Below are 27,297 nucleotides of genomic sequence, written 5' to 3' on the forward strand. Positions count from 1 at the left end.
TAGGCTGGGGGTATCCTGTACAAAGGCACAGAGAAAGACTAGGGATGAAATGTCAGAGGTGATCAGTAGCAAGCAGGCCAATATGGCTGGATCCCGGAATGGTGAAGTTGGGAAAGGTATGCTGGACTCTAGGGGACTAAATTGTGAAAAGGGCAAAGGAAGAGAAGCAGCAGATACATCAGCACAGCTCGGCCCAACCTCTGGCACACAGAGGCCCTCTCTCCCCAAAACTTAACAGCTTCTTTGGACAGCCCAATGTCTGTATCCTTTAGAACCCATTTCCTTCACAGATTCAGAGAATCTCAGAGCTTGAAGGGAATCAAATTCAACACATAACTAAGCCAATGTCTCTCTAAAATATTCTTAACATAATCCACTGACAGCGACCACACCACCTCCTAAAGGCCCCCCATTCCACTTTCAGGCAGCTCTGAACATTCAGAATCTTTTTCTTAAGGGGATCTGGAATCTACTTGTCCCTACACTGCTCCTAATTCAGCCCTCTGGAGCAACAGAAAATTAATAAGCCCTCCCACATCAGATCCTTGAAGACAGTGATTATGTAAAACACACACACAATATCTTCTCTTCAAGCTAAACATCCCTTCTGTCCTGCCCCTGCATGGCCTGGTTTCTAGTCTTACCATCTTGGTTCATCCTGTTCTAGCCTCTGAGAAGGACCTGATACTAGAGGTCAGTTCTGACCAGGCAGAGGGTAGCCAAGCGATTCCCTCCCAGGTTCTGGGTCTAAGATCCCTACAGTTTTTGGAAGGACCACGTGACACTGCTGACTCACACATCAGGCCTGCAGCCCACTTGTTACCCAGCCACCCTTGATGCTTTTACAGGTGACTTTCTGAGTCCTAGGGCAGAACTTCCTATGCCTCCTGTGACCTTTTCTGGTTCTTGTCATTGCACACATTAGCCTCCCAGTTCAGACTACACAACCTGGGGGCATTTACAAACACAGAGGAAACACTAGTAACTAAATCCATCCAACAACAAACTGGGCTGCCTTGGGTGAGATAGATAACAAGTCCTCAGGCACCAGTGGTCTTCAAGTGAAGGCTGAATAAACACTTGCCAGGGAACCACCTGAAAAATGGATTCACGTTTTAGGGTTGGATTAAATGTTTTCAAGGTCCCCATCCAAGCCCAAGATGCTGATTCATTCCTCATCTTCTCTTCTTCCCAACAGACCTGGCAAAGGTTATTGTCCCTCTCCCCATATCCCCAGATGATGGGAGAGAACAGCCATTCTAATTTGTTCCAGGAAGCTAAAACATTAGCAACTCTGGTTATAGGATCATAGGATTTAGAACTAGAAAGAACCTTACAGAATATCTCATAAGACTCTCTCATTTTATAGAGAAGGGAGCTGATGCCCAGAAAAGTGAAATCATTTGCCTAGGGTCACAAAATGGATATCCCAGAGTCAGACTTGAAACCAAGACCTTTCTTCCAAAAACATACCCGGTGCCCTTTTCTACTATACTGTGTGCTACAGCTTCCAGTTTTCCATCAAATCTTTTAGATTACCAAGGAGCCCTGTCAGTTGTATATCCTGATCCAGGCTCTCAAGAGAAGTGTTACCTGTGGCCAGTGTGGGCACAGAAAGGTTGGGGGGGGGGGGAATGACACGATGTGTCTATACATGATATGATTACGTTTCACAGTGACGGAGCCCTCCTCCCCAGTGGTCTTCCTGTCTGCCACCCCAAGACCAACAGCCTGCCCACTGGACACCTACCTGTGCCTTCCTGCACAGCCCCACTCATCTTAGTTTCGGAGTTCTTCATGAGTTCACAATCCTGCTTCTCTTCTCTATGTTTCTCCTCACTTCGCCTCTCCTTTTCTTTGTGCTTTTTGGATTTCTTCTTGGTTTTCATATGCCATGAGGCACAACTGTGTTTGCTGGTCTGGGGACAGTCTGTCAGCAGAGGGAGACTGAGGCTCTCGGAGGCCTCAGCATTCTCACAGTCTCTGCCATTGTGACATATGTCATTGCTGACATCAGTGAGGGGGTCGTGAGGCCGGGGGAGCTCCAGGTCGGGGAGGTGGGAGCTAGAGCTGACTGAATTGGCCACAGAAGCTGGGCCAGGAGCAGAAGGGACTTCTTTCCCATTAGAAGAGTTCAGTTTCCCATTGAAAGTGGGCTGAGTTCTTTGAGTACAATGAGATATCCTCGGCTTCTTATTTGCTAGTGGGTCAATGAAATCCAGTGGCTGAGATCGTTTCTGAGAACAAAGAAAGTTTCTTTTTAAAAAAAAAATAGAGGAGTTAGTGGAGTAGTAGACCTTGTGGATAATGCTCCAAAAGGATCCCAACAGGTTCTTATAAGTTCACAGAATGTTGGCCCTGGAAATGAACCTCAGGGAGATCTAATCTAGTAGTTCCCAACTTTTTGAAGTATTTTTTAAACTGTCAAAAGATTCTGTGGACCATCCACCATGAGAGCAGTTGTTGTTCATTTGTTGACTGAGAAAATGCACGATGACAAAAAACTGCTGTGAATGTCAGTAACATTTTTAAGTGAACTTGCATTTTAATAATAGTATACGTTTGAAAAGTAGTAATATACATATGCAACATGTTATTTGGGCTGCCAGAGGTAAATCTGTTTATTTATAATACTGAGTTACTTAATGAGATGGATCCCTTGGTGGCCCCAGTCTGGAGTCTTCCTCCTCATCTAAGGATTAAAAGCAGAAGCCACTCCTTACTATTATTTTGGAGAATCCCTGCTTGCAAGTCTCCAAAGAGCCACAAGGTGGTACTGTGACACAGTGCTGGTGTAGCTTAGGAAACAGGAGAGACTTAGGGAGGATTCAACAGGTGCTCAGCACAGATGAGTCAGCTCAGCCTGTAGCAAAACTGTCACAGAATTCTACTCCATCCTCACTGAACACTGTCACCCTATCACCACGGCCACAGAAACACACCGGCTCTCAGAGCACACAGAGAAATCAGGACTGGTTTTTGAAAAAACACTGGCAGGACCATTTGGACAGAAGCCAGGCGTCACCCTTTCCCCATCTGCCCTTGTCTTTCTTCCCTCCAGATTCTGTCCACAATCTAAGGAAAGGTCACCAGTGAGCAGGAGGGCATCGTGTCCTGAAATGCTGCTGCTGAGTGCAGCTCAGATGGGGAGAGCAGGCTGAGGCCTTCTCTGATCTGGGCAATGGCCGATGAGCTACTGGTGAAAAAGGGAGAGGGGATGGCGGTACACACAACACACGCACGCATGCGCACACACACGCACATACCTGTTCATAAAAATAACTGCTCAAAGAAAATATCTGCTTAGCAAATGTATAGCATGGGGGGGAGGGGGTGACGGGTGCTCTCACAGCCTGGGACACGAGATCACCCAAAAAGGAAGAGCAAGCTCTGCCCTGTCTTTGGAGAGCCACTTACCCCACAGCAGAGACCTCTAAGGGCACAGCCCCTTGTCATTAACAAGCAGCCTTGCTGTGGGGCGTGAGGTTGGTACAAGGAAGATGCACTATGAATGGAAAATGAAAGAATCTTTAATTGTTTCTCTTAGACCTTAAAAAAAGAACCTTCCCAAGTGTCCAAGTTTGACACTTCACAAAGCACATCTGGATTTAAGAAATCTATTTCAAGGCAAAAGCAATCAATGCCAGTAAGTCCTCATTTCCAGGACAATGTTTTCCCTATTGCTGGCCCCCAGGGATAAGGAGTGATCACAAGGACAAAGCTCATTTATCTCTGATTATACCACTAGTCTGACTGACAAGCACTCCCATGTCAAATGGAGGTGGTGGGAAGGAAACCAACAATACCATGGCACTGCCTTATTCTGGGCTCTGATGGGAAGAGCACACCATGATGGTTCTTAGCATGTCTGAGCTCTATCTAGACTGGCATCAAGGCTTCAGAAGTGGCCTCAAATCAACCAAGGGCACCTCAGTCCTTGGCATAGGCCCCAAGTTGTAACTCAGAGCTAGTCTCAATCATCGCAACAGGCCCACTTCTTCACTTTTACCAGAAGGAGCCTTCAAACACTGCTCTATGAGATGTCAAGAAGAGCAGCGGGACCAAAGGTCTGGAGCACCCTTCTACAATTCGCATCCATTTATACAGACTTTGAAGGGCAATGTGTTCTACCTGACTGGCCAGCACTGCCACACCCTTATGGATGAAGGGTAAATTCCTAGCCGGACAAGACCCAAATTTTGCATGAGATGAGTTGGGACAAACGTACTAAATGGAACCAATGTGGAAGACAGCAAGCAATGGTACACAGAAGGCTAATTACCTGCTCCTCCCAAAAAAGGATCATGTTAGACCATGGGAAATGAATGTCTTTGTACAGTTTGGGGATGCCAAGGACAGAAAGGAAAGGGCCTGAAATTAGTTATCCAGGGTCTTCTGTCTATATGAAAAGACAGGAAAGACCCCAGAAAATGCTAACCAAGGAAAGGAAAACCCACTAGACAATGTCTGCATCATTTCAGGGCCATATATACAAGTACTAATGGGAAAGTTCTAGTCAGCTAGGACCGTGACATGACTCGAACAAAAGACTAATTATTCATATCAAGTGTCATCTGACCCTGGTACAGTGATCTTGCATCACAACTCACACACCATTAGTAGTATGTGTTAAAAACAAAAACAACCCTTATCAAGGAGGGTTGGGGAAGGTAATATCTGGTGTTCAACAGAAGGTCAACTCTAATCCAAAAACTCTATTATTTAAAATTCTGTCTTTCTGTGTGTGAAGAGATACAGATGCCAAGGGATTCCTTCCTGGCAGTTTAGCAAGCACCACAGAAATGATGTATATTTTATAGCTATAAAGGGTCTTTGGGATACTCTAGTCCACCCCTTAATTTTACAAGGAGGGGAACTGAAGCCTAGAGAGGAGAAGAGACTTGCTAAAAGTACAAAGTCAGTTAGGAGGAGGTTCTAGTCCCATGTCTCCTAACTTCAAGTTCAGATTTGGGAACAGCAAAATTTCTTTTCCTCCTCTTCTGTTGTCCCCTAGCAATAAATGCAAAATTGACTGGAATAGTATTACTTTTCTAAAATGTTTTGTGTTCATGATTCTGGGAGCTGGAAGGAATTATCACCATTTTAGATATAAACTGAGGGCCTGAGAAGCTAAGGTCACAAGTTAGTGTAATTAGAACTGAACTGTTCCAGAATCCCAGCCCAGATCTTTATAACAACATCAACAAACTATTAACACAAAACTTAAACCTCAAGGACAGACGTCTGCACTTCCGGCTAAAAAAAGGGAAGAAGATTATCTATGGTTCCGGTGGTATATCTATAGTTTTTGCAAGACTTCCTCAGATCCTCTGACCCAAGAGTGTAGCAACAATGGGTGCTCAGGAGAGAACCAGTGTCACCACATCACTCCTGGTTTCCATTCTTTGGATGGGGACCTTCTACTGAGAAAGTAAGTCAAATTCATGACCAAGGAAATACGGTACTACCACTGGGCTGACATTCATTCCAATTCTTCCCTTTGCTTCATCTAGTCTAAGCTTTTGCCAAACTACATGACTCACTACACTCCCTGCTTTCCATTCTGCCCTCTCTAAAAAGCATTTATGCCTTTGGCTCATGCATCTGCTTGGAATGAACTGTCTATCCCATCATCACTGGCTTAAGTACATGCATCCTTTCCTTCAAGATTCAATCTGGACGCTGCCTTTGACGCCTTCCCTGGCCTACCCAGATAAAAGCAGTTTCTGATTCAGCTAATTTCTTCTCCAGTTTCTCACAGCACTCTACCTTCCTCTCTTGTGTTCCTATCCCTTTATTCCCACTCTACTGGGAAACAGTCATGAGAAGAAAATGTCATGAGAAGAACAGTGAACTTGGAAAACCAAGAATCAAATCCAGAGCACGCCATTCAACAACTATGTGACCATCACAGCCACTTAGCCTTTTTAAAACTCACTTTCTTCATCTCTATGAGGACTGAATTCTATTCAGCAAACATTCAAGGGCTTTTTATATGCAATGGTTTTGACAAAAGTACATGAAAAGGCCTGAGCCTAAAAGGGCCAGGGTCTCCCATTGCATGCTGGGTCATCTCCAGTCATCCTGTTGAATATCAGGTCACTGGATCCAGACGGCTCTGGAGGAGAAAGTGAGGCTGGTGACCTTGTACAGCCGTCCCTCACTCAAATCCAAGTCAACTGCAAGTCATGTCATCATTTCCCTGATGTCATGGTCCTCTTTGAGAATGAAGGACAAAACACAACAGGAGAGGTAAAGAGAACAAAAGTAACTCCATTCTTACCATCAAGGTACTTATATAATAAAGGAAATTTTTTTGCAAGGGAGAGAACTGGGGGGTGGGCCATTACTACACAGAGTAAGTGGCAACAGAGCTAGTTCTAAAAGGCAGAGATAAAGAGAAAGAGAATGCATTTGGAGAGTGTGGGACCGCTTGTGCATGGAGATGGAACAGCTAACAGTCTAAGATGGCCAGAACAGAAGGTCTAAAAGGAAGTTCTATGAAATGAAGTTGGAGCCGGGCTATGGAGGCTTGAATGGTGCTACCTCTCCAGGAGAAACCTTGGCAACATTGCAGATTGTTAAACATGGTGGTGACACGGTCAAATGACAACACTACTGACAAATGTCTGGCTCACAGACCTGTTGGGTAAAATGAACTTTGTAAACTTTCACATCTATCAATGAACAAACATATATTAAGTGCCTACTCCATGCCAGGCCCTGTGTTAGAAATGGGGGCCACAAAGCCCCTGAATTCCAGAAGCATGCTGATATTCTGTTGGGGGAGATGACATATTCAGAATACACAAACAGATATATAAAAATAATGCCAAATAAACATAAGCTAAACCTCTGGCTCGGAGGGAGAAAGGTACTAAAAGCTAAGCAGAGTGCTTAAACTGAGTCTTGAAGGAAATCAGGGATTTTAAGAAGCAAGGTAAGGAGTGAAAGAAGCCTGGCTCTAAGGAGAGTTGTTACTAAGGCACAGTGGTGCTGTATGTGAGGAGCAGCAAGGCAGTCAGTTTGGCTAGACTTCATAGTTGGTGAAGTAACGTGTAATGAGGCTAGAAAGGTAACCTGGTGCTGGCTGTGAAGTCTTTATCCTCCATCAGTCTAGAGCAGTTCATATCTGATCATGGAGGTAACAAGGAGAGAGTAGGGGAGTGACCTGGTTAGCCTTGTGCTAAAGAAACTATTAAACGAAGTTCTTTGAGCCCAAGGACCATTTCTCATTTTTTCACTTCTGTCTCTTCTCAACTTCCAAGCTCTTTATCTCATACACAGTGATTACTTAATAAACGAATATCTAAAGTTACATGAATGTTGGTTCTGCTGGGTTCTGTGGTCAAAAATGGGCCTGATTTGCTGAGACTTGTGCAGTGATGAAGTTTCAAGAGTTCAATTCATTAAATACCTACCCTTGTGCAAAGGAAACAGAACAGAATAGTGGGCTGGATAAAGGGTAGGAACTGTGGGTTAAAGTCTTGTCTGAGGGGCAGCTAAGTGGCGCAGTGAGTAGAGCACCAGCCCTGGAGTCAGGACGACCCGAGTTCAAATCAGACCTCAGACACTTGACACACTTACTAGCTGTGTGACCTTGGGCAAGTCACTTAACCCCAATTGCCCTGCCTTCCCCCCTCCAAAAAAACCCAAAACAAAACAAAAATTAAAGTCCTGTCTGAAACATCCTAGCTGTGAGGTCCTTTGCAAACATTCTTTCTCACACCCCCTATATCCAATCTGTAGCCAAGGCCAGTCGATTTCACCTTTGCAGCATCTCTTCAATATGCCCCCTTCTCTCTGACACTGTCTCCCCTCTAGTGCAGACTCTCATCATCTCGCTCCTGGATTACTGAAATACTCTGCTGGAGGGTCTGTCTTGCCTCAAATCTCTCCCCACTCCAAAACATTCTCCACTCTCTTGGCAAATTCATCTTTAATAGAAAAGCGTGTCACATCACCCCACTATTCATTAAACTCTCGTGGCTCCCTGTCACCCCATGGATCACATTTAAAATGCTCTGTTTGGTGATCACAGCCCTTCAGAGTCTCCAGGCTTAACTTGCGAGTTGTACCAAAGGAAACTCTCCAAGACTCTTAAGTCACAGATAAAATTGGTGTAGATAATTTCCATAAAGGGAGTCTCCTAAGCCTATGAAATTTTAAGTCCAGATGGGGAAAAAATGTACATACTTCAACGAACTTAATTAGCAGGGTCCTATTCACTGTAAGCATTTACTCTTTAAGTCCCAACAAGAAGCTCTAGAAACCACCAAGTCTGTTACTTCCCCTACCCACTGATCTATGAACTTCTTGAGAGACGCAGTCTTCTCTAACTGTGCATCACTCCCAGCCCCTATAAAGGATCCAGGCACATTGAGGGCTTAACACATCAGTGCTGAAGGGATAATTTGGTCACCATAGGATTCTGCTGATCCCTCAGTGTTCTCTGTTTCAAACATCCAACTGCATTTATTATTGCTTAAGCATTTCATTGCCGTTGTGGTCATAATCTCTGAAAACTGGTAATTATTTATATGACCAGTCTGCAACTATGTTGGATTACAGTCACTCAAACTACAGTAACAGTTCAGTTAGCACAGACTGCTAGAAACGAGCTCAGATTTCTCTTTCTGACATGACCTGACAAGGTTACTTTTTTTTCAAAAGGTATTAATTAAGGAAAGTACAAAGATTTCAAAGGTCCATGGGAAACCCTACGCCAGAAATAATAGCTCAGATGCATACAGAACTTTAGTTGTTTTTTTTTTTTAAAGTGGCTTATATACATTATTTTTTGTGATTCTAACAATCCTATGAGATCTATATTACAGGAAATATCCTTACTATTTTAGATAAGGAAACTGCATCTTGGAGAGATTAAATGACAATTTGTTCAAAGTCATGCATCTCAGGTTACCTAGTTCCAAATCCAGTGCTCTTTACCAAAACTACTTATACTTATAATTCAGTGCCTGAAAGCTTATGAAGCACTTTACATACAATACATCTCAGAGGGTGGTTAGGCTTTGGACCCAGAAAAGACTAGTGATCATGTCACCTCCCCCCCATCCATCCCTCCCCCCCCCCCCCCCCCCCCCCGCTCTGGAGTTAACGGCTCTTTCTGAACCTGACTCCTAATTCAGTCTTCCTTCCACTACTCCAGGCAGTCTCCCTAAAGCAACATTTTTCTCTAGCCCTTCAGGTCACTTACTTGAGGGGGTGATGAGGAATTCGAAGGGTCTTTTGGTGGCGGACTTGAGGAAGGTGTGTCTCCTGGAACACTACCTGCATTCTGTGGCTGACAGACTTTCCTGAAAAGCAAAGTTATACATGGTTTCAAGAAAGCATCCTTTGTCAAAGGTAAGATGAGCTGAGGTTGGTTTGTTTGTTTATAGGCCCATGTGAGCCTGGCCTTGACACATGCCGAAAGCTGAGGCTTTCTGAGTGCATCAGCTGATTGTCTATCTCTTAAGTCTAATTTTCCTGAATAATTTTTCTGAATGGTTATGAAGGGAAAAACCATATGCCTCTGGACTCTGGCTAACTATTTTTAATTCAGTGTGGCCAAAGGAGAAATCGGACATTGGGAGCAGGTGGGTTTTTGAAGCACAAGAGAAGATGAAAAGCCTCTGGTTTATGGGGGTCCTCTCGACACCAGACCTGGGTCTGTGATGTCACTGACACAGGGACTGCTCAGGTCTAGAGATCCCCAAGACCAACACTTTCTCTGCACCTTACCAATCTCAGGACAGGTTAAAGGATCTGTCAGAGCGTTACGGCCAGTGTGTGTCACCACCCGGGTTGTCTTCCTGGCTCTGGGCGCAGCTCTCTAGCCACCATGACACACTGCCGCTCTCCAGAATTGCGTGAACTAACACTGAACTCACACATCATTTAATTAACATTAACTAACCCAATACAACCAGATTAATAAATTCACTTCCTCATTCCTCTAGTCTAACTATCTAGGCTTTTTCCTGAAGGATCATGGAGGGGTCTTAAAAGGAGAAGGTCCAGTGACAGGGGGACAGGTTAGTTCTCTTCTCCCATCATGCTAACCATAGCAAAAAGACTTCCTCAATCTACTAAAACCCTTATGTGGGGGAAAAAAAATCAGGTAATCATTACAATGATTTCTACATCTCTTCAAATTACAGGATGCATCAAGAAAAATTTTAAAGTTAGCAATAAAGATGGCCAATAACAGACATGCATCTTATTACAAAAAGTGACAAAGCCTTTAACCTCCCTCCAAGGATGAGGACTGCTGCTGCCTCTCCCAGTTCTAACATTCCAGGTCCTTAAGTCCTGCCAGCTCTGAGCTTGTACCTCAATGGAGCCATGATCTGACTCACTTTCCACTATACCAATCAAAATCTGCCCATGCCCTGTCAACTTGTAATATTTTTGTCCACATCATTGTAGAAATCCCTTCACAGAGGACCAACTTGATGTATTGGAAGCCTTCCTTTGGTTCTTTTAATTTATTCTCTATCTTTTATTATTATTCTTTTTGAGTACCACCAGTACGTGTTCATTCTTCCCATGATGGCTCAATTTCCTTCCTGGCCAATTATACCCTAGATGGTGGTTTTTAAACCTCTCCTCATGGTTGACAATATGCTACACTCTCCTTAGACATTTTGTCTGAGTGACAGGTGCCTCTTTGGTAAAATGAAGAGCTTAGACTAGTTGGTTCCTAAGCTCATTTCCATCTCTAGGATATGATAATATCACAGGCTGTGAGAATATGTAAAAGAAAATTCAAGGGAACTTCACAATAATTGATCTTGGTCCTGGGGGTGCCCAAAAAGAGACAATGAGAGACTAAAGAAAAGGGAGGGTGCTTATCTCTGTATTACACTGGGAATATAAATTCTTGAGAGAAATAATGGTATTACTCCTATAATAAGGCACTTCAAATATTTAATATTTAAATTTTATTTAATTTTGAATTTAAATATTTTAAAATAGAGCTTTAAGGTCTGTAAGCTTTATATACATCTTCTCATCATTTCATCCACACTGCCTGAGGTTAAAGGCTACTGGTACTGTTTTAACCATTTCATAGACGATGAGTCTGATGCTGGATTCAAATCTAGAGCTCCCTGACCCAAGCCTAACATTCTATTCTCTTTCCTATGCTTCCTTAAGAAGTAAGAGGAACAGGTATAAGAGAGGCAGGGTGGCAGAAGAAAAGGACCTCGGGTTTTTTCTAGTGGTCTATAAGTGGCTTCACCTCAGCCTGTTCATCAACTGTAAAATAAAGGGACTAGACTAAATGTCAACAAAGTCCCTTCTGGCTCTGTTACTCGTTCTGTACACTGAGGGCTCTGAAACAGGAAAAAAGTTATGCAGCAAGGACCAGATGAACAGGCCAGCTTCGGGAAGAACAGCGAAGCCCCTTCCCTACTTCTGAAGCAAGTCTGTATTTGCACAGCAGAACGATATCCTTTCAGGGCCCTATTTTGGATTTGCTGCCCTAAGTAAATGTCATGATTTCAGACGACACAGTAAACATGGAAGAATCAACTTCTCCATTTTCTTTTTTTTAACCAGACAGACTGTGTGGACAGTTGTAATTTTCCAGTTAGGTTATAATTCAAGGCACCAAGTATGTTTAAATTAGTTACAACAGCCCAGTTTTCATTTTCCTAAGGACTGCCAAAGAGACTCTAATACTGCAAATGACGCTGGTCTATAACAGTGTCTCATCTCCAAGCCAAACTGTGCTTTCAGATCATGGAAATTGTTCAAATACAAAGAACAACATTCTGAGTTGGCCAAAAATCACGAGAAAAGTGAGCCTGGAGAAAGTAAAAAGTCAAATTTCCACCTGTCTAACATAGACACTTTAAACTGGTTCTTGCCGGGATTGAGAGAGAAAATACTGCCCTTGTGGCTGCAGATTCCCAGAAGCCTTTGCACTGACTACACTTGTCTGAAGTTCTTGGGCACAAATCTGAGGTATTTTGTAACCAGAGGGAGGCTCTGCAGCAGAGTAGGATCCTTTGTAAGGAAAACCTGAGGAAACCATTATGTCCACAGCCCAGGATCTCAGTCTAGTGGATCTCTTGTTTACATCTCCGTAGCAGACAGTCCTCCAGGCTGTTTCTGGGCTCTTATCCCCTGCCCCCACATTAGGACAGCTGTTTGTTAAGAACTACTTTCTCAGAATGAGCCAAAACTTGCCTTCCTGTCCTGCCCACTGTTCTCTATCGTTTGTAAGCTGACACCCCCTCCCCCCCAATTTGGTAACAAAGCAAATGTCTAAATAAATGATCTGCCTTGTGATACAGAATTCAAATGGAAAGGACGGCAAAAACGAGGCCTGGATCTCATTTGAATAAGAGAGGCCACTCCAAGTTCTGGTTCTGCCGGGTCATTTTACTCCTATTTGAAAATACCAGGCAATCTCATACCACTTGAGAAATTTCACTTCACTTAAAGATCTCAGGCATGACTGCCAAGCACCTACTGAGGCTGAGACGGTAAAAGAGCCCAGGAGGAGAGGGAGGGAATAAGCGCTTACAGAGCGCCGTTCCAGGTCAGGCACGGGGCGAAGAGTTTTATAATTATCATCTCATCTGGTCTTGACCAAACCTCGGGAAGAAGGTGCTCTTATTATCCTCATTTTGCAGATGAAGAAACAAAGGCACAGAGAGGTTAAATGACCTGCTCAGGGTCCCAAGGACAGCGAGTGCCTGAGGCCGAGCTAACTCCAGGTGTGGGGCACTCTCCACTGAACCACCAGATGCATTTTCACATAGATCTCATATGATCCTGACAACAACTCGATGGGACAATTCCCCATTCTACAAATGGGGAAAGTGAAGCTTAAAAGGGACATGACTTATCCAAGGCTACACATCCAGTGAGTATGGAAGTCAAATCTGTGTCTTCTAAAGCAGGGCTCCTCCTACTTGACCAGCTCTTCTTCGTTGCAGAGTGTGTGCGTGTTGGGGGGCGGGGGGGGGGAGGTGTTGTGGAGGTACGAAGATGTTTATGAATACATAGTTCTCACTTTATGCAAATTCAACTTTACATAAGGATTTCTGAAAGAAATCTGCATTCCAAAAAAAAACCACCTACGTTCACCCTTTACTGTACAGTACTATGCTCTCTCTCCCCCTACTACCCCTCGGCTCAGCACTTCATGACCTTTTAACCCCCAACCAAAAAAAAAAACAAAACAAAACCCCAAAACCTTCCAAGTGAAAACAGAAGAACAGACAGGGGGAGAGACCATCGCTACCGCTGAATCTTGGCTTGAGACCTCCAGGGAGGAGAGAGGAGACAGACCTATCCACCCTCATGTCCATCTTCCCTCTGTCTGTGTGTCTATCTCCAGGCCCCACAGGTCCCCCACCCTCTCCTGTGTCTGTGTCTGGCCCCAAAACGTCTGCCTTCTGTGGGTTCTTTCTCTTGGTTCTGGCCAGGCTCTTGCTTCTCTGTCCCCAGCCCCACCCAAGTGTTCTTGAGCCATGTGCCAACCCTTTTCCTAGCTCCTTTTCAGGCAAATTCACATTACTAAAGGTCTACTTACGTACAGTGAGAACTGTCCACGCTCAACATTCCTGTTAGCTACCCCATTAACTTCCATTAAAAACAAGTACTGCCTGAAATAGTGAGAAAGGCTGCCAAATTACCTTCCTCCTCTAACCCTCTGCTGGTAAAATGGGGACAGTAATACTTACACTCTTGACCTCAGTAGGTGCTTGGAAGGAAATCTCTCTGTGAACTCTGAGGTATCACTAGAGATACACCTGCTCACACAAAGGACGGGATGAAAGAGGATGGTAAGCTTCAGTCGTTTCAGACTGGCGGGGCTGGCCCTATCCAGGCAATGCCCGGGTCATTACTACCCTCAGGCAGTCCTGTTTCCCTTTGTGCAGCTAGCAGGGGCAGCAGCCTCAAGGGAGCAATGGAAGGCGCCCTCCTCAAATTCTGCAGGCTCAGTAACTTTCTGTTGGCTTCTGACATGAGTGCAAACATCACAGCCTAGGCCCAAGCCTCTAAGCCAGCATTTTTTCTACTTTCCTCAGACCAGAATTAAATAAAATCTTATTTACACAGCCAGCACATGGCCTATGCATTTCAGATTCTGCTACACAGAGACGTGCAGGTAGCTGAGGAGCACATGCAGAATCCAGCGAGGGCACAGTTCACATGATAGCACTGTGAGGGTTGAGGAGGTAGGAGTAAGCCTACATAGTCAAGGGATGATGACACATTATTTGAGTTACCTAACAAGAATTCTTTTTAGTAACTGCTGATCTCCTTCTGAGTATCCACGCCAGTCCTTCTGAACATCCTTGTACATGCAATCTTTTAATGTGTATGTGCTGTCCTTGGCACTCAAGTTGGCAACCTAGGAAAAACAGAAGGACTCAGTCAGATGAATGAGAGGCATGGAGGGAGGAGGGGAAACCTCAATAGGGAATTACAAAATCTCGGGGATCATCTAGTCCCACCTCATTCTCTAGAAAAGGAAAGAGACATACATCACCCAGAGCAAGTCTCTACAGTGTCACTCTCCATTCCTCATTCTCTCCCACACCCTCTGCTCCATTATCCATATCCTATTAGCGGTCAGGTCCTTTGTGAAAGCTCTCACATACCGCCCCCGCCCCCCGCCACCACCCCAGTCCTTTGACACTGCCACCACCTAGGTTCAGGCGCCTCACACCTGCACTGTTACACTGGCCTCCAGTCCATCCTCCACCCAGCCATCAAAGTGATCTTCCTTAACATGCCATACACGCTTCCTCCAGTGGGTTCCCTATCATCTCCAAGCTCAAATATAAAATCCTCTGGGTTTTATGCTTAAAGCCCTTCAGAATTTGGTGCCCCCCCCCTTTCCAAGCTTTCTATACCTTACTCACCCCCATACCTCTGGAATCCAGGGACAATGGCTTCCATGTTGTTCCTCTGATAAGACACACCATCTCCCATTTTCACTTGCTGTCCCTCACACCTGAATACTCTTCCTCCTCATCTTTGCCTTCTGGTCAACTTGGCTTCCTTCAAAGTTCCAACTAAAATCCAACTTTCTGTGAGTTCTTCCCAATCCCCTTTAATGCCAGTGACTTTCTTTTGCCGATCATCTCCAATTTATCATGTATGTACCATCCTATTTGTGCATAGTTGTTAGCATGTCCTCTCCCCCATTAAATTTTTGAGTGCCTTGACGGCAAGGGTCACTTTTTGTTTTTGTATCCTCAGTGTTTAGCACAGTACCTGGCATATAGTAGGAACTTAATAAATGCTTGCTGACTCAATCTCCATACCAATGCAGTCCATTCACTGCTCTAGAACAGGTTCTGTACTTTCCCATATCATCCCCTTACCTTCAAGCATCTCCTATTTCAGGGAGACCTTTTCTCCCATTGCTATTACTCTCTCCATCCCTCAAGATCAAATGTCAAGTAAGTTCCTTACACTGAACAGAACTCTGTCTCTCTGTAACTTCTTCATTATTGGTCCTGATTCTTCACAACTCTCATATTTAGCAGCAACCCTTAAAAAAGCTGAAGATAAAAACACGTGCCCTCAAGATTTGTTAAACACTATCCTTTTAAGAAAGGAAAGAAGCAGGCAAACAACCAAAAACTCACTTCCTCAGAAGTGGAAGCACACAGCTCCAAACTCTGGGATAGCATCCCCTTCTATCTAATGGTATGAACACTGATAATGATATTTCAAAATTATAAAATACTTTTAGAGGGCTCTGTCCTGGGCCCTTTTCTCCTGCTCTGCCACTTCACTTGGTGATTTCATCAGCTCCCATGGAGTTAATTAACAATTGCTATACTGATGATTCTCAAATCTACCTGTCCTGCGCCAACCTCTCTGCCGATCCCCAGTCTCATGCCTCCAACTGCCTTTCAGACATCTCAAACTGGAAGCCAGTGGATATCTGAAACTCCACGTGTTCAAAACTGAATCATTATCTTCCCCCCAAACCCCTCTTTCCAAACTTCCCTATTACTGTAGAAGGCAGGCCAGCCATGCAGGCTCACAACTCAGGGCATCATCCTCAACACCCCCCCCCCCCATCCAGTACAGGACCTTGCTATCTTAACATCTCTCACATACTCCCTTCTCTCTCCTGACCGATGCCACTCTAGCGCAGGCCCTCATCAGCTCACACCTGGACTCTTGCCTGGCTGATGAGTCTTCCTGTCTCAACCTTCTCCCATCCTCCATTCAGTTGCCAAAGTAATTTTCATAAAGTATCTCACCACATCACACACACTCCCCTCCCTCCCCCCAATTCAATAAATTCCACTGGTTCCCTATCACCTCTGGAATCTAACAGGATATACTCCACTTTTTGAAGGCTTTCGTAACCTGTATTCCACCCTCTCCCCGCCCCCCCCCCCCCAGTGTTTTTCCAGTTGTCGCTTTCCACCTCCTAATGACTGCAACCCAAGGACGCTGGCCCCCAGGAAGCTCTTCACACAAGCCTATCTCGTGACTCTGGGCATTTCTGCTGGCTGTCTCTTTCTCTCATCTTCTCCTCCTGCCTTCCTTGGCTTTATTCAAGTCCCAGTCAAAATTCCACTTTTTTGGGGGAAGGGGGGGGGGAAGCAGGGCAATTGGGGTTAAGTGACTTGCCCAAGGTCACACAGCTAGTAAGTGTGTCAAGTGCCTGAGGTCAGATTTGAACTCAGGTCCTCCTGACTCCCAGGCCAGTGCTCTACTCATTGCGCCACCTAGCTGCCTCAAAATTCCATTTTCTATAAGAACTTTTTCCCAATCCCCTTTAATTAGTGTCTTTCTTCCCTCTTTATTCTGTATGTAGCTTGTTTATACATAGCTTTTTGTATGCTGTCTCCATTAGCCTGGGAGCTCCTTGAGAGCACTCAGTCATTTGATAAGCATTTATTAAGTAATTAGTGTGTATGTGCTAGGCAAAAAGACCAAAAGACAGTTCCTACCCTCAAGATAAACTGTTGAGTAGTTGGCACCACAGTGCACAGAGCACTGAGTTCAAATCTAGCCTGTATAACCTTAGACAAGTCATTTGGCCTGTTTGCCTCGGTTTTACCATCTGTAAAATGGGTATGGTAATGGTACCCATCTCCCAGGGCTGTCGTAAAGATGAAATAAGACAATCTTTGTGAAGTGCTTGGCACAGTAAGTATTATCATCATTTAACTATTTAATTGTTAACTATTATTATTACCAGCAAAACAGGAGATAAAAGAGAGAAGGTACTGCTAGACTAAAGAGGGGCTGGGGAAGGAAATGGAATTTTAGTTGGGACTTAAAAGAAGCCAGGGAAGCCCGGAGGGAGCGTGTTCCAGGCATGAGGGCCAAGAGATGGAAGGTCTTGTTTGTGGAGCAGTCAGGAGACCAGTGTTACTGGATCAAACAATACATGTGGGGAGTAAGGTGTCAGAAGACTGGGAAGGCTCTGAACGCCAGAAGGAGCATTTTGTATCTGATACTGGAGTTTACTGAGTGGGGTAGAAATGACATGGTCAGACTTGCAGAGCACAAACTGTTTGGCCTTTCTCTGCATCCTTAGTACTTAGCACAGTTCCTGGTACACACAGTAGGTGCTTACTCAATGCTTACTGATTTTCAGTTGTCAATACACTTTCCTCATAATTCCAGAAGGCAAGGAGCACATTATAAAGATGAAGAAATGAGGCCTACAGATGTTAAGTGGTTTGCATGAAGTTCTCAGGCGAGGCAATGGGAAGGCAGAGTCCGCGAGGATGTCCGGGGCTTCGTCTCCTGTTTCTGAAGGACATGCCCTGCCTTTTCAGTGACTGGCTTTTGTACCAGTACGGTTTCTCAGAGAAGAGGCCTATGGACAGAAAGGGCTGTCCCATTCAGAATTCAAGCAAGCATCTTAAATTAAACATTCTGGGAGAGACAAGTGAACCGCTCTGATCAAGGCTGTCCAATGTCCAGGTAGATCTGGCTGCCCTATAGCAGCAACAAGAAAAGAGACCACGACGCCAGAAGACCCACTTTCTCCCTGATATTAATCTGAGAATCCACGAAAGACAAACAAATGCATAGAAGTCTCTGGGGGACATTTCTACTTAATCGAATATTTTGGTATCATTGATTCAGACAAAGAAGGTACAAGGCATTTGCCTTCCTGACTGATGCAAAGGCAAACAAAGTACTGCCACCATAGCTATTGTGGAGAAAAAAGAAAGGCCAGGGGCACCCCAAGACTGAGAATTTAATCAGTAACAGAGAGATGCCCCAATTCAAAGAGACCCTTTTTCTGTTGTATCTCCAATATTGTGCTCTTTCTGTCATAGGAAAAGCAGAATTCCGGCTGGAATGGGATTCAGAAATGAGTATACTAAATCTATGCTCATTTTGAGAGAAGAAACTGAGGCTGCAAGCAAAGAAGTGGTTCAACCAGGACCAGATAGCTGATAGAGGGCAGAGTTAGGATCTGACATTTATTTTTAACAGTAGCTACTTCAGTGTCAGCCAGCCAGCAAAGTTTTTCCTATGATAAATGATCCCTCTTAAAGAGGCTCTTCCAAAGACTGCCAGGGTTCGAGGGACACTGATTAAGGAGGCAGCTTTCATTGAGGTTTCTAGCTACTAGAACAGGGCCTCCTCACCGCCTCCCCCATCACAGCTCTGCTGGTGTGGCCCCAACTTCCTTACCCAGAAGGTAAGTGGGTTCAGAGACCATGTCGTGTAACCCCTCCTTTTCCAGAAGGAAACACAGGCCCAAAGAGGCTCAGGAAGGAGCAGAGAGGCCTCTGAATTATTTCCAGCTCTCACAACCCAGGTCCTAAGTCCCTTCAGGCTCTTCCAAGAAACCTTCCCACACGACTACAACCCATGCAGATCCCCGCTTTTTTCTGAATCTCTATGACATTCCCTCTCTGTCACATCTTTCAGGAGATTCTAGATAATTTAAGGTAATAATGTTGTATTGATTCCCATATAGATAAGACCCTTGAAAACAGATACCACATATTTATACGTGCATCTACCTTTCAGGAAAGTGTTACAGATCTGACAATTTGGGATTCCTTGGAAAATAACCCCAACAAAGGCATTTTGGCTATGGAAGATATAATGCAAACATGCCTTAAAATCTTAAACAACTAAATTCTTATTTTAAGAATATTTTACAACACACAAAATGAGCCAAAGCAATGCTGGATTTGTTTTGCCTCACTAGACATGTTGCAAGGTTTTTTCTTTTTTAAATTTTGGGGTGAGAAGTGAGAGAAAGGGGCTTGCAATAGAGTTGCAAAAAAAATTAAGAAATTATTTTATTTGGTGTTTAAGTTCCAAATAAAAACATATTTTTAAAAAGATGACTTATTTTACCAAGTGAAGTCCAATCAGCTAAAAGATTATTTTCTATTAACAGATAAAAAGAGGCATGCCAGAGTAATTCACCTACTTTAGTTCTACCTGGAGAGGCAGTGTGGTACAGTAGGCAGAGAACTGGGTTCAAATCACACCTCTGGCACATCTTTACAGGTGACTGGCAGTCACCTGACCTCTTGGTGTTCCAGGAACTTCTCCAGAGGGGCATGTGTGGCTCCAGTCATGCCCCTCTCTCTCCAATGTCCACCAAACAAAACCTGATCCCTCAGGAATGAGAGTCACTGCTCTCCATGATGGGTAACATCTGCCTTTCTTCCTTTTTATCATCCCCTCCCATGTCCTCTCCATTCCTGCTCAGAACAGGCTCCTCCTTCCTGCCCTCTTTGAGAGAGCCTCATCATCCCTTCTCCCGCTGCTCCTCTCTCCTTACAGATCCCCTCCCCCACCCCCACGCCTGGCATCACAACTCCAGCCACACTGTCTCTCTTTCTCTTATCTACTTCGATTCTATTTCATATCAAAATAATTAATTAATATTATGTATTGTACCCATTGGATGAGGGAGTGTGTCTTCTTTATTCCTTGGATTCCCACCAAACTGGCCTGCAGCACACAGCAACAGCAGCAGCACAAGAAAAGTTTGTAACTAAAAGGAACCCCAGATGTCCAGGGGAGCTCTGATTTCAGACCCAATGCCCTTTTACCTTCTACCTTCTCTATAGAGCCACTGTTAAAATAAGCGGCAATCAAATGGCACCTTTAAGGAAAATACGACACCCTTGGTGAATAACCAAGAGTTGGCAGGAACCACTGAAGCTATCAACTAGTACAGCTGCCGCATTTTACAGAGGAGGAAACTGAGGCCCAGAAAAGTTCAGGTAGGAAAGCACAAGAGGCAAGGTTTGGACCCAGGTCTTGTGACTGGGGAACCCATGCTCTTTATAGTGTACTGGACTGTCTCTTAAAGGCCACAAGAGGCAGAAGGACCTGGGTTCAAATCCTGTCTCCTCCATGCTCTGTATGTGTGACCTCTGAGGCTCTACATCAGACAACACAGTCCCCCAGGTTCTCAATGGAATGACGCGTGCACCGCACAGTGAATGAGGCAACTGGGAATGACAGAAAGATGCTGACGGAAGTGCTCTCCTTTGAAAGAATTCAAGTCTTGTAAAGGGAGTACAGAAGGGAAATAACCATGGTACACATCAAATGCAAACTGAAGCTCAGGGAAAGGGGAACCAAGTTAGATGTGGAATTTTAATAACTGTACACCTTACCAAAGGGAAGAGTAGGAAGCTAAAACAACTACCACCCCCTCAACTGAAACGCCCAAGGTAAGAAATAAAAGGTGGGACAAATACCATCCTACAAAACACATGCCAAATACTGTTCTTCTCCTTACTGGATACGTGGAGGGCCTCAAGCCAGGAAACATATTCACTTTCTTTAGCATCCAAACTAGGGAGGCAGCCCTAATTGTCAGAGACGGCTTTTTCTCTGAACTGCGGGAGTTAACACACGTTCTAGACATGTGACAAAAATCCTGTTAGTACACCATGAAAAAATCACCATCCAACCTGCTTCATACTGATCCTAATGAATCCAAAGATAGGTTAACTGACTTCTTAAATGTTTTAATCCATAAGGATTGAACTTTCAAGTGACTTGTAAATCTCAGATTCAAAACACTGAGAAAAGTCTGTTCCACCATCCCTTTCCCATCCCGACCAGAATGATCCTGCCAACACTAACTCTGTACCCCAGAAACTCATTTGTTATCCCAATCACACAAAACGGTGAGTCACCTGGCCAGTCAGGCCATCTGCACAGAAGTCCAGTGACACTATAGCCGTCTATAGATTGGATAGCCCTGCTCCGCAGAACACACACCTGCTGTAAGAGGCTATCCAGCATGTCCTTGTCCTGCTGCGAAAGGCCATCCTTTTGCAACCTCAGGATCAGCTCGGGTTTCTTGTAAGGCTTAAGTGCCAGTAAATGAATGACCCTGTCTCTGAATGGCTGCTGAGAAATTCCACTATTGCTCTTCTTGATGGCATTGGCGACATTGATTGGCGTCGAGCGCTTCCTCGAGGGAACGGTGTCTGCAGCGGCTGGGGCTGGCTTCCGGAACTGAACCTTTTTGCCTAAAATGAGATTAAACTCAGTTAAATTCAGCGGCATTTGGGGGTAGTTGAAAGAGCACTGGTTTTGAGGTCTAATGCAGATAGGATAAAGAACACAAACTGTCAAGTCAGGTTTCTCATTGTTAACGTAAAGGAGCCAAGTCAGCTGATCTAAAGTTCCTCCCAACTCTGAATCTCGCCAGTAAAGAGGGTGAAGGAAGAAGAGGTGATTATTAGCACTAAAAAGTCTGATGTTTTGATAGCTTGGAGAAATACTAGTTTTTCGGCATTAGATTAAGAAAAAGAAATGGTGTTAGCAGGAGACGTCGTTTGAAATTACTCACATACCTATTAGCAACAAACACAGCCAAATCGCACCATTCACATGAACGTTTTCCACCTTTTCTCACACTACTTCCCACTATGAGTTCTAGAATAGGACAGTAGCTATTACTATTATAGAGCACTTCTAAGGTTCACAAAACACCCTGACACATGTTAACTGATTCGATCCTCACAACCACCCTGTGAGGTAGGTGCTATTATTCCCACCAAAGCAGGCAGAAGTCAAGTGACATGCCCAGGGTCACACAATTAAGTGTCTGAGGCTGGATTTGAACTTAGGTCCTTCCTAACCCCAAGTCCAGGAATAAAGCCACTATACCACCTAGCGGCCTCCACAACCCAATCATTTTGGACTACTTAACAAGCCAAAACACCCATAGGTTTCCAAGCTCCATCTGTATCTTCCCTTACCCTCTTTTCCAACACCTTCTTAATGAAGCTTTCCTAGATCCCCCCCCAACAAGATGTGATCTCTCCCTCCTCTGACCTCAGAGCATTCTGGAGTCCCCTCATGAACTTAAAGTCTAAACTACCTCATAGTCACTTTCTGATGTGAACTTCAGGAGGAAGGCAAGGCCTGAGTGTCTTTTAATTCCCACTCTCCCCCTCCTTCGGTGCCAAGCACTCTAAATTACACACAGTGATCAGTGCTTGTTGAATGGAACAAGATGAAATTTCCAGTAACTATTAAGAGCAGTGATTGCTGCCCCAGCTCACCTTCATTTACCAGCTTTACACCTGTCCTATGGGATAAGTTGTGCTTCTTTCAAGAAAAAAGAGGAGTGAATAAAAGTGCCAGAACAATTCCAGATGACTGCTAGGAAGCCTCAAGGGTTTCCCAAGTTCGCTGGCTACTGATTCCAGACAAGCTGCTGCCCCCACAGATGCTGCTCTGCTCAGAACAAGGGGAATTAGGCAGGTTTGATTTCTTCCATCTTACTAGTTAACAAAATTGTGATTTTGAAGTGAGGGCAATTTAAGCAATTACTTATAATGTTGTGAACAACTCCACTTGAGTAAGGAGGCAGTGAAATGCAGTGGAAAGAACACTGGTCCAGATATCAGAAGATCTGTGGTCTTGACCACCCCATATTTCACTAAGGGAGAAGGGTTAGAAAGAAGCATTTATTAAGTACCCATTTTGTGCCAGGCACCGTGCTAAGTATTTTTACAAATATCTCATTTGATCCTCGATGGGTAAACTGAGGTAAACAGAAATTAAGTGACTTGCCCAGAGCCTACAAGTATCTGAGACTAGATATGAACTTGGCTCAGTTTCCTTATCTGTAAAACCCAGGAGCTGGGAAAGGTGATCTCAAAGTTTTCTTTTAAATCCCCAAAGTCCTTGTTCTTTCATATCTATTTTCTTTTGAATGGTGTCTTTTCTTTTTCAAATGAACATATAAGAACACACAGGAATCATGTGGAATCTGCTCCCCAGAGATTCAGGGATGCCTGTATGTGATCGCTTTATGACTTGACTTCTTTCCCTAAAAGTCCCTTCTAGAATTTGAGTTCACCAACAATGGTAAAAGAAATCTCCAGTCCCCATCCTTGGCAGTCTGATGACAGTGAGGAAGAAAGGAAGAAGAACTACTAAATGGTCTCTGTGACAACGCCAATGAGCCTATAAACACTGTCATACAACTGGCAGATTCCATCTGAGTATAAAGAGCTGACATTCTGGGGCCCTGAGTGCAGCCTGTTGTCAAGCTGCTCTTTTGTTCCTCGATAAATCTTCCATGTCTGTGGGCAGGGTCCAATGCTTGGGGCCTCTACAGGAGAGGCGGAGGTGACAAGACATGGTCCCTAGAGGAACTTAACACAGAATGTAGACATTGGTAAATTACCACAGAAAGGAGAATCAGCACACACAACAATCACCAAGTGCTTATGAGATCAGGTGAGGAGGGACTAGGTCAGCAAGGAGACCACAGGCCCAGAAGCTCAGCAATAATTTTATGTTTATTTCTTTTAAAAGTCTGCCGATCGTCAAACTCAGATCCTAGTCTCCTTTAAAAACCAAGAAGGTCCAAAGAAGCACTGGCAGACCGTGGGCACTGTCTCTGGTTTGAGGAACTATCATTTGAGAGGATCTCAATCTATTAGAGGGCGTTCAAAGAAGAGAAATCACAGTGTTGAAGGGCCCTAGGTCCAGGTCACAGAAGAGGAGCTGACAGAACTGGGCATGTGGAGCATTTGCCTTCCCTCTGTTGATTATTTCCGATTTATCTGGTATGTAGCTTGTTTGCATCATCTCCCCCACTAGATTTTAGACTCTTCTAGGGCAAGGACTATCTTTTGCCTCTTTAATTCCCAGCATTTAGCACAGTACCTGGCATATAGCAGACACTTAATGAATGCTTATTGAGTGGCTACTAGAAAACAGAAGATTGAAGAGGGATGGCAACGATCAAGTATCTGAAAAGCTGTCATGTGGAAAGTGATTAGATTGCTTCTGTATGGCTCCAGAGAGCAGAACCAGAACTGATGGTAAAAGCTGCAAAGAGGCCAAATTAGGCTTGATGTCAAGGTCTTCCTGACATTCAGAGCTGTCCCCAAATGAAGTGGGCTCCCCCTTCCTGGGTCACATAAAGAAGAGGCTGGACAGCCACTGGTCATCTAGGTTATCCATAGTGGGGATTCCTTTCATATGTGGGGTCGACTAGATGGCTATTGAGGTTCCTTCCAATGCTTGAAAACCTGTGTTTCTGTGAGATGAAACGATAGCCCACTGTAATCCTCAAAGCATCAGATAAATGCAAATCACCTTTGTCATCTTGTCCCATTTATGATACAGATGGCAAGTCAGCCGGGCAACTTCGTTAATAGTAAGCTCAAAAGCAGTCGACTATCTGCATTTCAGAAGGCATGTTCTTCCAGGGAGCCCCCTGCTCTGATGCTTATCATAGGCCTGGACAAATCCATGCACATCCCTGCAAACATCCAGTTGGCCTTCACATGTGTCTTATCTCCCCTGGGTTTTAGGCCGCCCCTGGATCCTCCCAAAGACCAACAGCCTCCCCCCAGCAGGTCCTTGGTTTCCCAAGGCTTCTTCTTGGCAGCTGTTTTCTTCTCTTCTCACTACAGGTCCTAGAGAAAACTCCATATCTATACACAAAATTGGCCAAAGCAAGAGGCTCCAGCCAAACCCTGAAGAACACCCTGCGCTGCCTTGTATGAACTCTCACACACACCACTGGGATGTGCTGGGCCAGGGCTTTTCTCTCTTTGTTGGTTAGTTCTGGAAAGGGAAGTTCTGTGACTAAGAAAAAATAATCCCATGATTTTTTCCTTTTTCATGCCCAGAAGTTTCCTGTTTTAGTTATCTACTTCATTCTTCTTCACTGACACCCCAAATAGTCTTCTTTTACATGCTGTCATCCTCAGTTTCCAGCAGTAAGCACAGCAGAATCACCTAGTAAAATGCGTTCAATGATTTCGAAGATTTCTTTCAACACTAAAATAGTGCAAGTCTTTGGGGGAAAAAAGAGAGCTTAGAAAGTCTTCTTGTTCTAGAGGTAGTGCAATAACAGCTACGTAGTGGTTAAGGGCCACCCTTGGGTCAGGAAGACTTGAGTTAAAGTCCTACCTTCGACAGATAACGACGTGGATGACTTTAGGCAAGTTATTAAACTTAAGGCCCTAGGCAACTCTAGAAGAGTCACTAAGATCTGGAGACAACAAACTGGATCTATGCAGTGAGTCACAGTAAGAAGCCAGGCTGTGTACCTGAGGGGCTGGGAGGACAGTGATACCCTGGACAGCAAACAAGCATCCATCATCAGCCCTTCCTATGGGCCAGGCACTGGGCTAGGTGCTGAGGACACAAGGAAAAGTAAAAACAGCTGCTGCTTTCAAAGAACTCACAGCCTGATGGAGACTAACACAAAAATAACTAGGAGCATACCCACAGGGCAGATAAAGATCGAGGCACCAGCAGCCGGGAGCACAGGGAAGGGCTTCCTCAAGAAGAAAGCATTGGCGCTTTGTCTTAAAGGAAGCCAGGGAAACAAAGGGGTGGAAATGAGGAGGCAGAGTGTTCCAGGAATGGGAGACAGCAAGTGCCAAAGCATGGAGCATCATATATAAAAATTATATGTAAAAAAAAAATTAAGAACCCTAGAAAGTCAGGAATGGGCTAGGCGACGAAGAGCTTTAAATATCCACCAGAGGAGTTTATAGTTGATCCTGGATACAGTGGGGATTCCCTTGAGTTCAATGAGCAGATCCATAATTTAGGAAAATCACAGCTGAGTGAAAAAGGATGGCCTGGTTTGAGGAGGGACTCGAGGCCAGGAGAGCAGTTAGAAGGCTACTGTAACAATTCAGGGCTTAAACCAGGGTTGTGGTGATACAAGTGGTGAGAAAGGAAGGTAAACCAGAAATACCGTGAGCTAGATGGAGACAGATTTGGCCACTGACTAGATATGTGAGGTAAGTTTGATCGAGGAGTCGAGGATGACACCAACGTTCTGAGCTGGAGTAAATGGTTCCTCAGAAGGAGGAAGAATTTTGGGGGAAAGAAAATTCATTCTGCTGTTTTGGACAAAGATTCATTTTAAATCCTCCTTTGTCCCAGTCCCACCACCCACCCCTCAATTGCCAGTCCCTTCCTGCCTCTGAGATGATCTTTTATGCACAAGTTTTTTTCACCATGTGCCCCCTTTCAGAATGTGAGCTCCTTAGCACAGGGCCTGGCCCTCGAGATGTCAAAGAGTTAGTATTGATGTGGAACTGGAGCTCAAACAAAGACTAGGAATCATCTGCAGAGAGATGATAACTGAAGATCATTAAGATCATTAAGCAAAAGGACAAGAGGGCCCAAGCACAGCTCTGGAAGACACCCAGTTACTGGGCGTGACTTGGATGAAGAAGCAGTAAAGTTGAGTGAGGAATGGCCAGACATATAGGAGAAAAATCAGGAGAGAGCAGTGTCATGAAAGCTTAAAGAAGAGAGAAGGTGATCAACGGTGTGAAATGCTGCAGAAAGATAAAAAGGATGAGGAGGAAGAAAATTCGATTTGGTAATGAAGAGATCACTGGCAATTGTGGAGAGGGCAGTTTCAGCTAAATGATGAGGTCAGAAGGCAGACGGTAGAGAGCTAAGAAGAGGGTGAGAGGAGAAGAAGTGGAGGCACCTAGTGTGGATGAGAAGAGAAGGACAGATACGTCAGGTGGGAACGATAGGACCAAGTGAGGGGTAGGAGCAAGTAAGGGGTTTTAATGATGGAAGAGACATAGGTGTTATTTGTAGGTAGCAGGATGGAAATAGTTAGGGAGAGACTGAAGAGACAGAAGAAGTCTGAAACAAGTTGCTGATGTCTATCAGCAGGGGGAATTTCCAAAAACATGAAATCATAGCTCTCCATCTTCCTCCACCCCATTTCCACAGCCTCTTGAGGTTTACAAAGTCTTTAAATACGTTATCATGCCTGGGACTCAGAGCAACCCTGTGAGAGACACTACAGGGATTCCCTTCATTTCATAA

At 44.5% G+C, this 27,297-nt stretch overlaps 1 protein-coding gene across 1 annotated transcript in view; it reads right to left on the reverse strand.

The window, feature by feature from the left end:
• ELL (elongation factor for RNA polymerase II) overlaps nt 1–27,297 on the reverse strand; it is a 150,723-nt gene that overhangs the window by 15,252 nt on the left and 108,174 nt on the right. Inside the window, exons 5-8 of the mRNA XM_036763604.1 lie at nt 21,229–21,482; nt 14,253–14,377; nt 9,218–9,317; nt 1,751–2,237 (exon numbers count right to left, since the gene is read on the reverse strand). Of these exons, the coding sequence (XP_036619499.1) occupies nt 1,751–2,237; nt 9,218–9,317; nt 14,253–14,377; nt 21,229–21,482 (966 nt within the window). The remainder of the gene's footprint in view (nt 1–1,750; nt 2,238–9,217; nt 9,318–14,252; nt 14,378–21,228; nt 21,483–27,297) is intronic.

This window comes from Trichosurus vulpecula, chromosome 1 (assembly GCF_011100635.1).
Source record: "Trichosurus vulpecula isolate mTriVul1 chromosome 1, mTriVul1.pri, whole genome shotgun sequence".
Lineage (NCBI taxonomy): Eukaryota > Metazoa > Chordata > Mammalia > Diprotodontia > Phalangeridae > Trichosurus > Trichosurus vulpecula.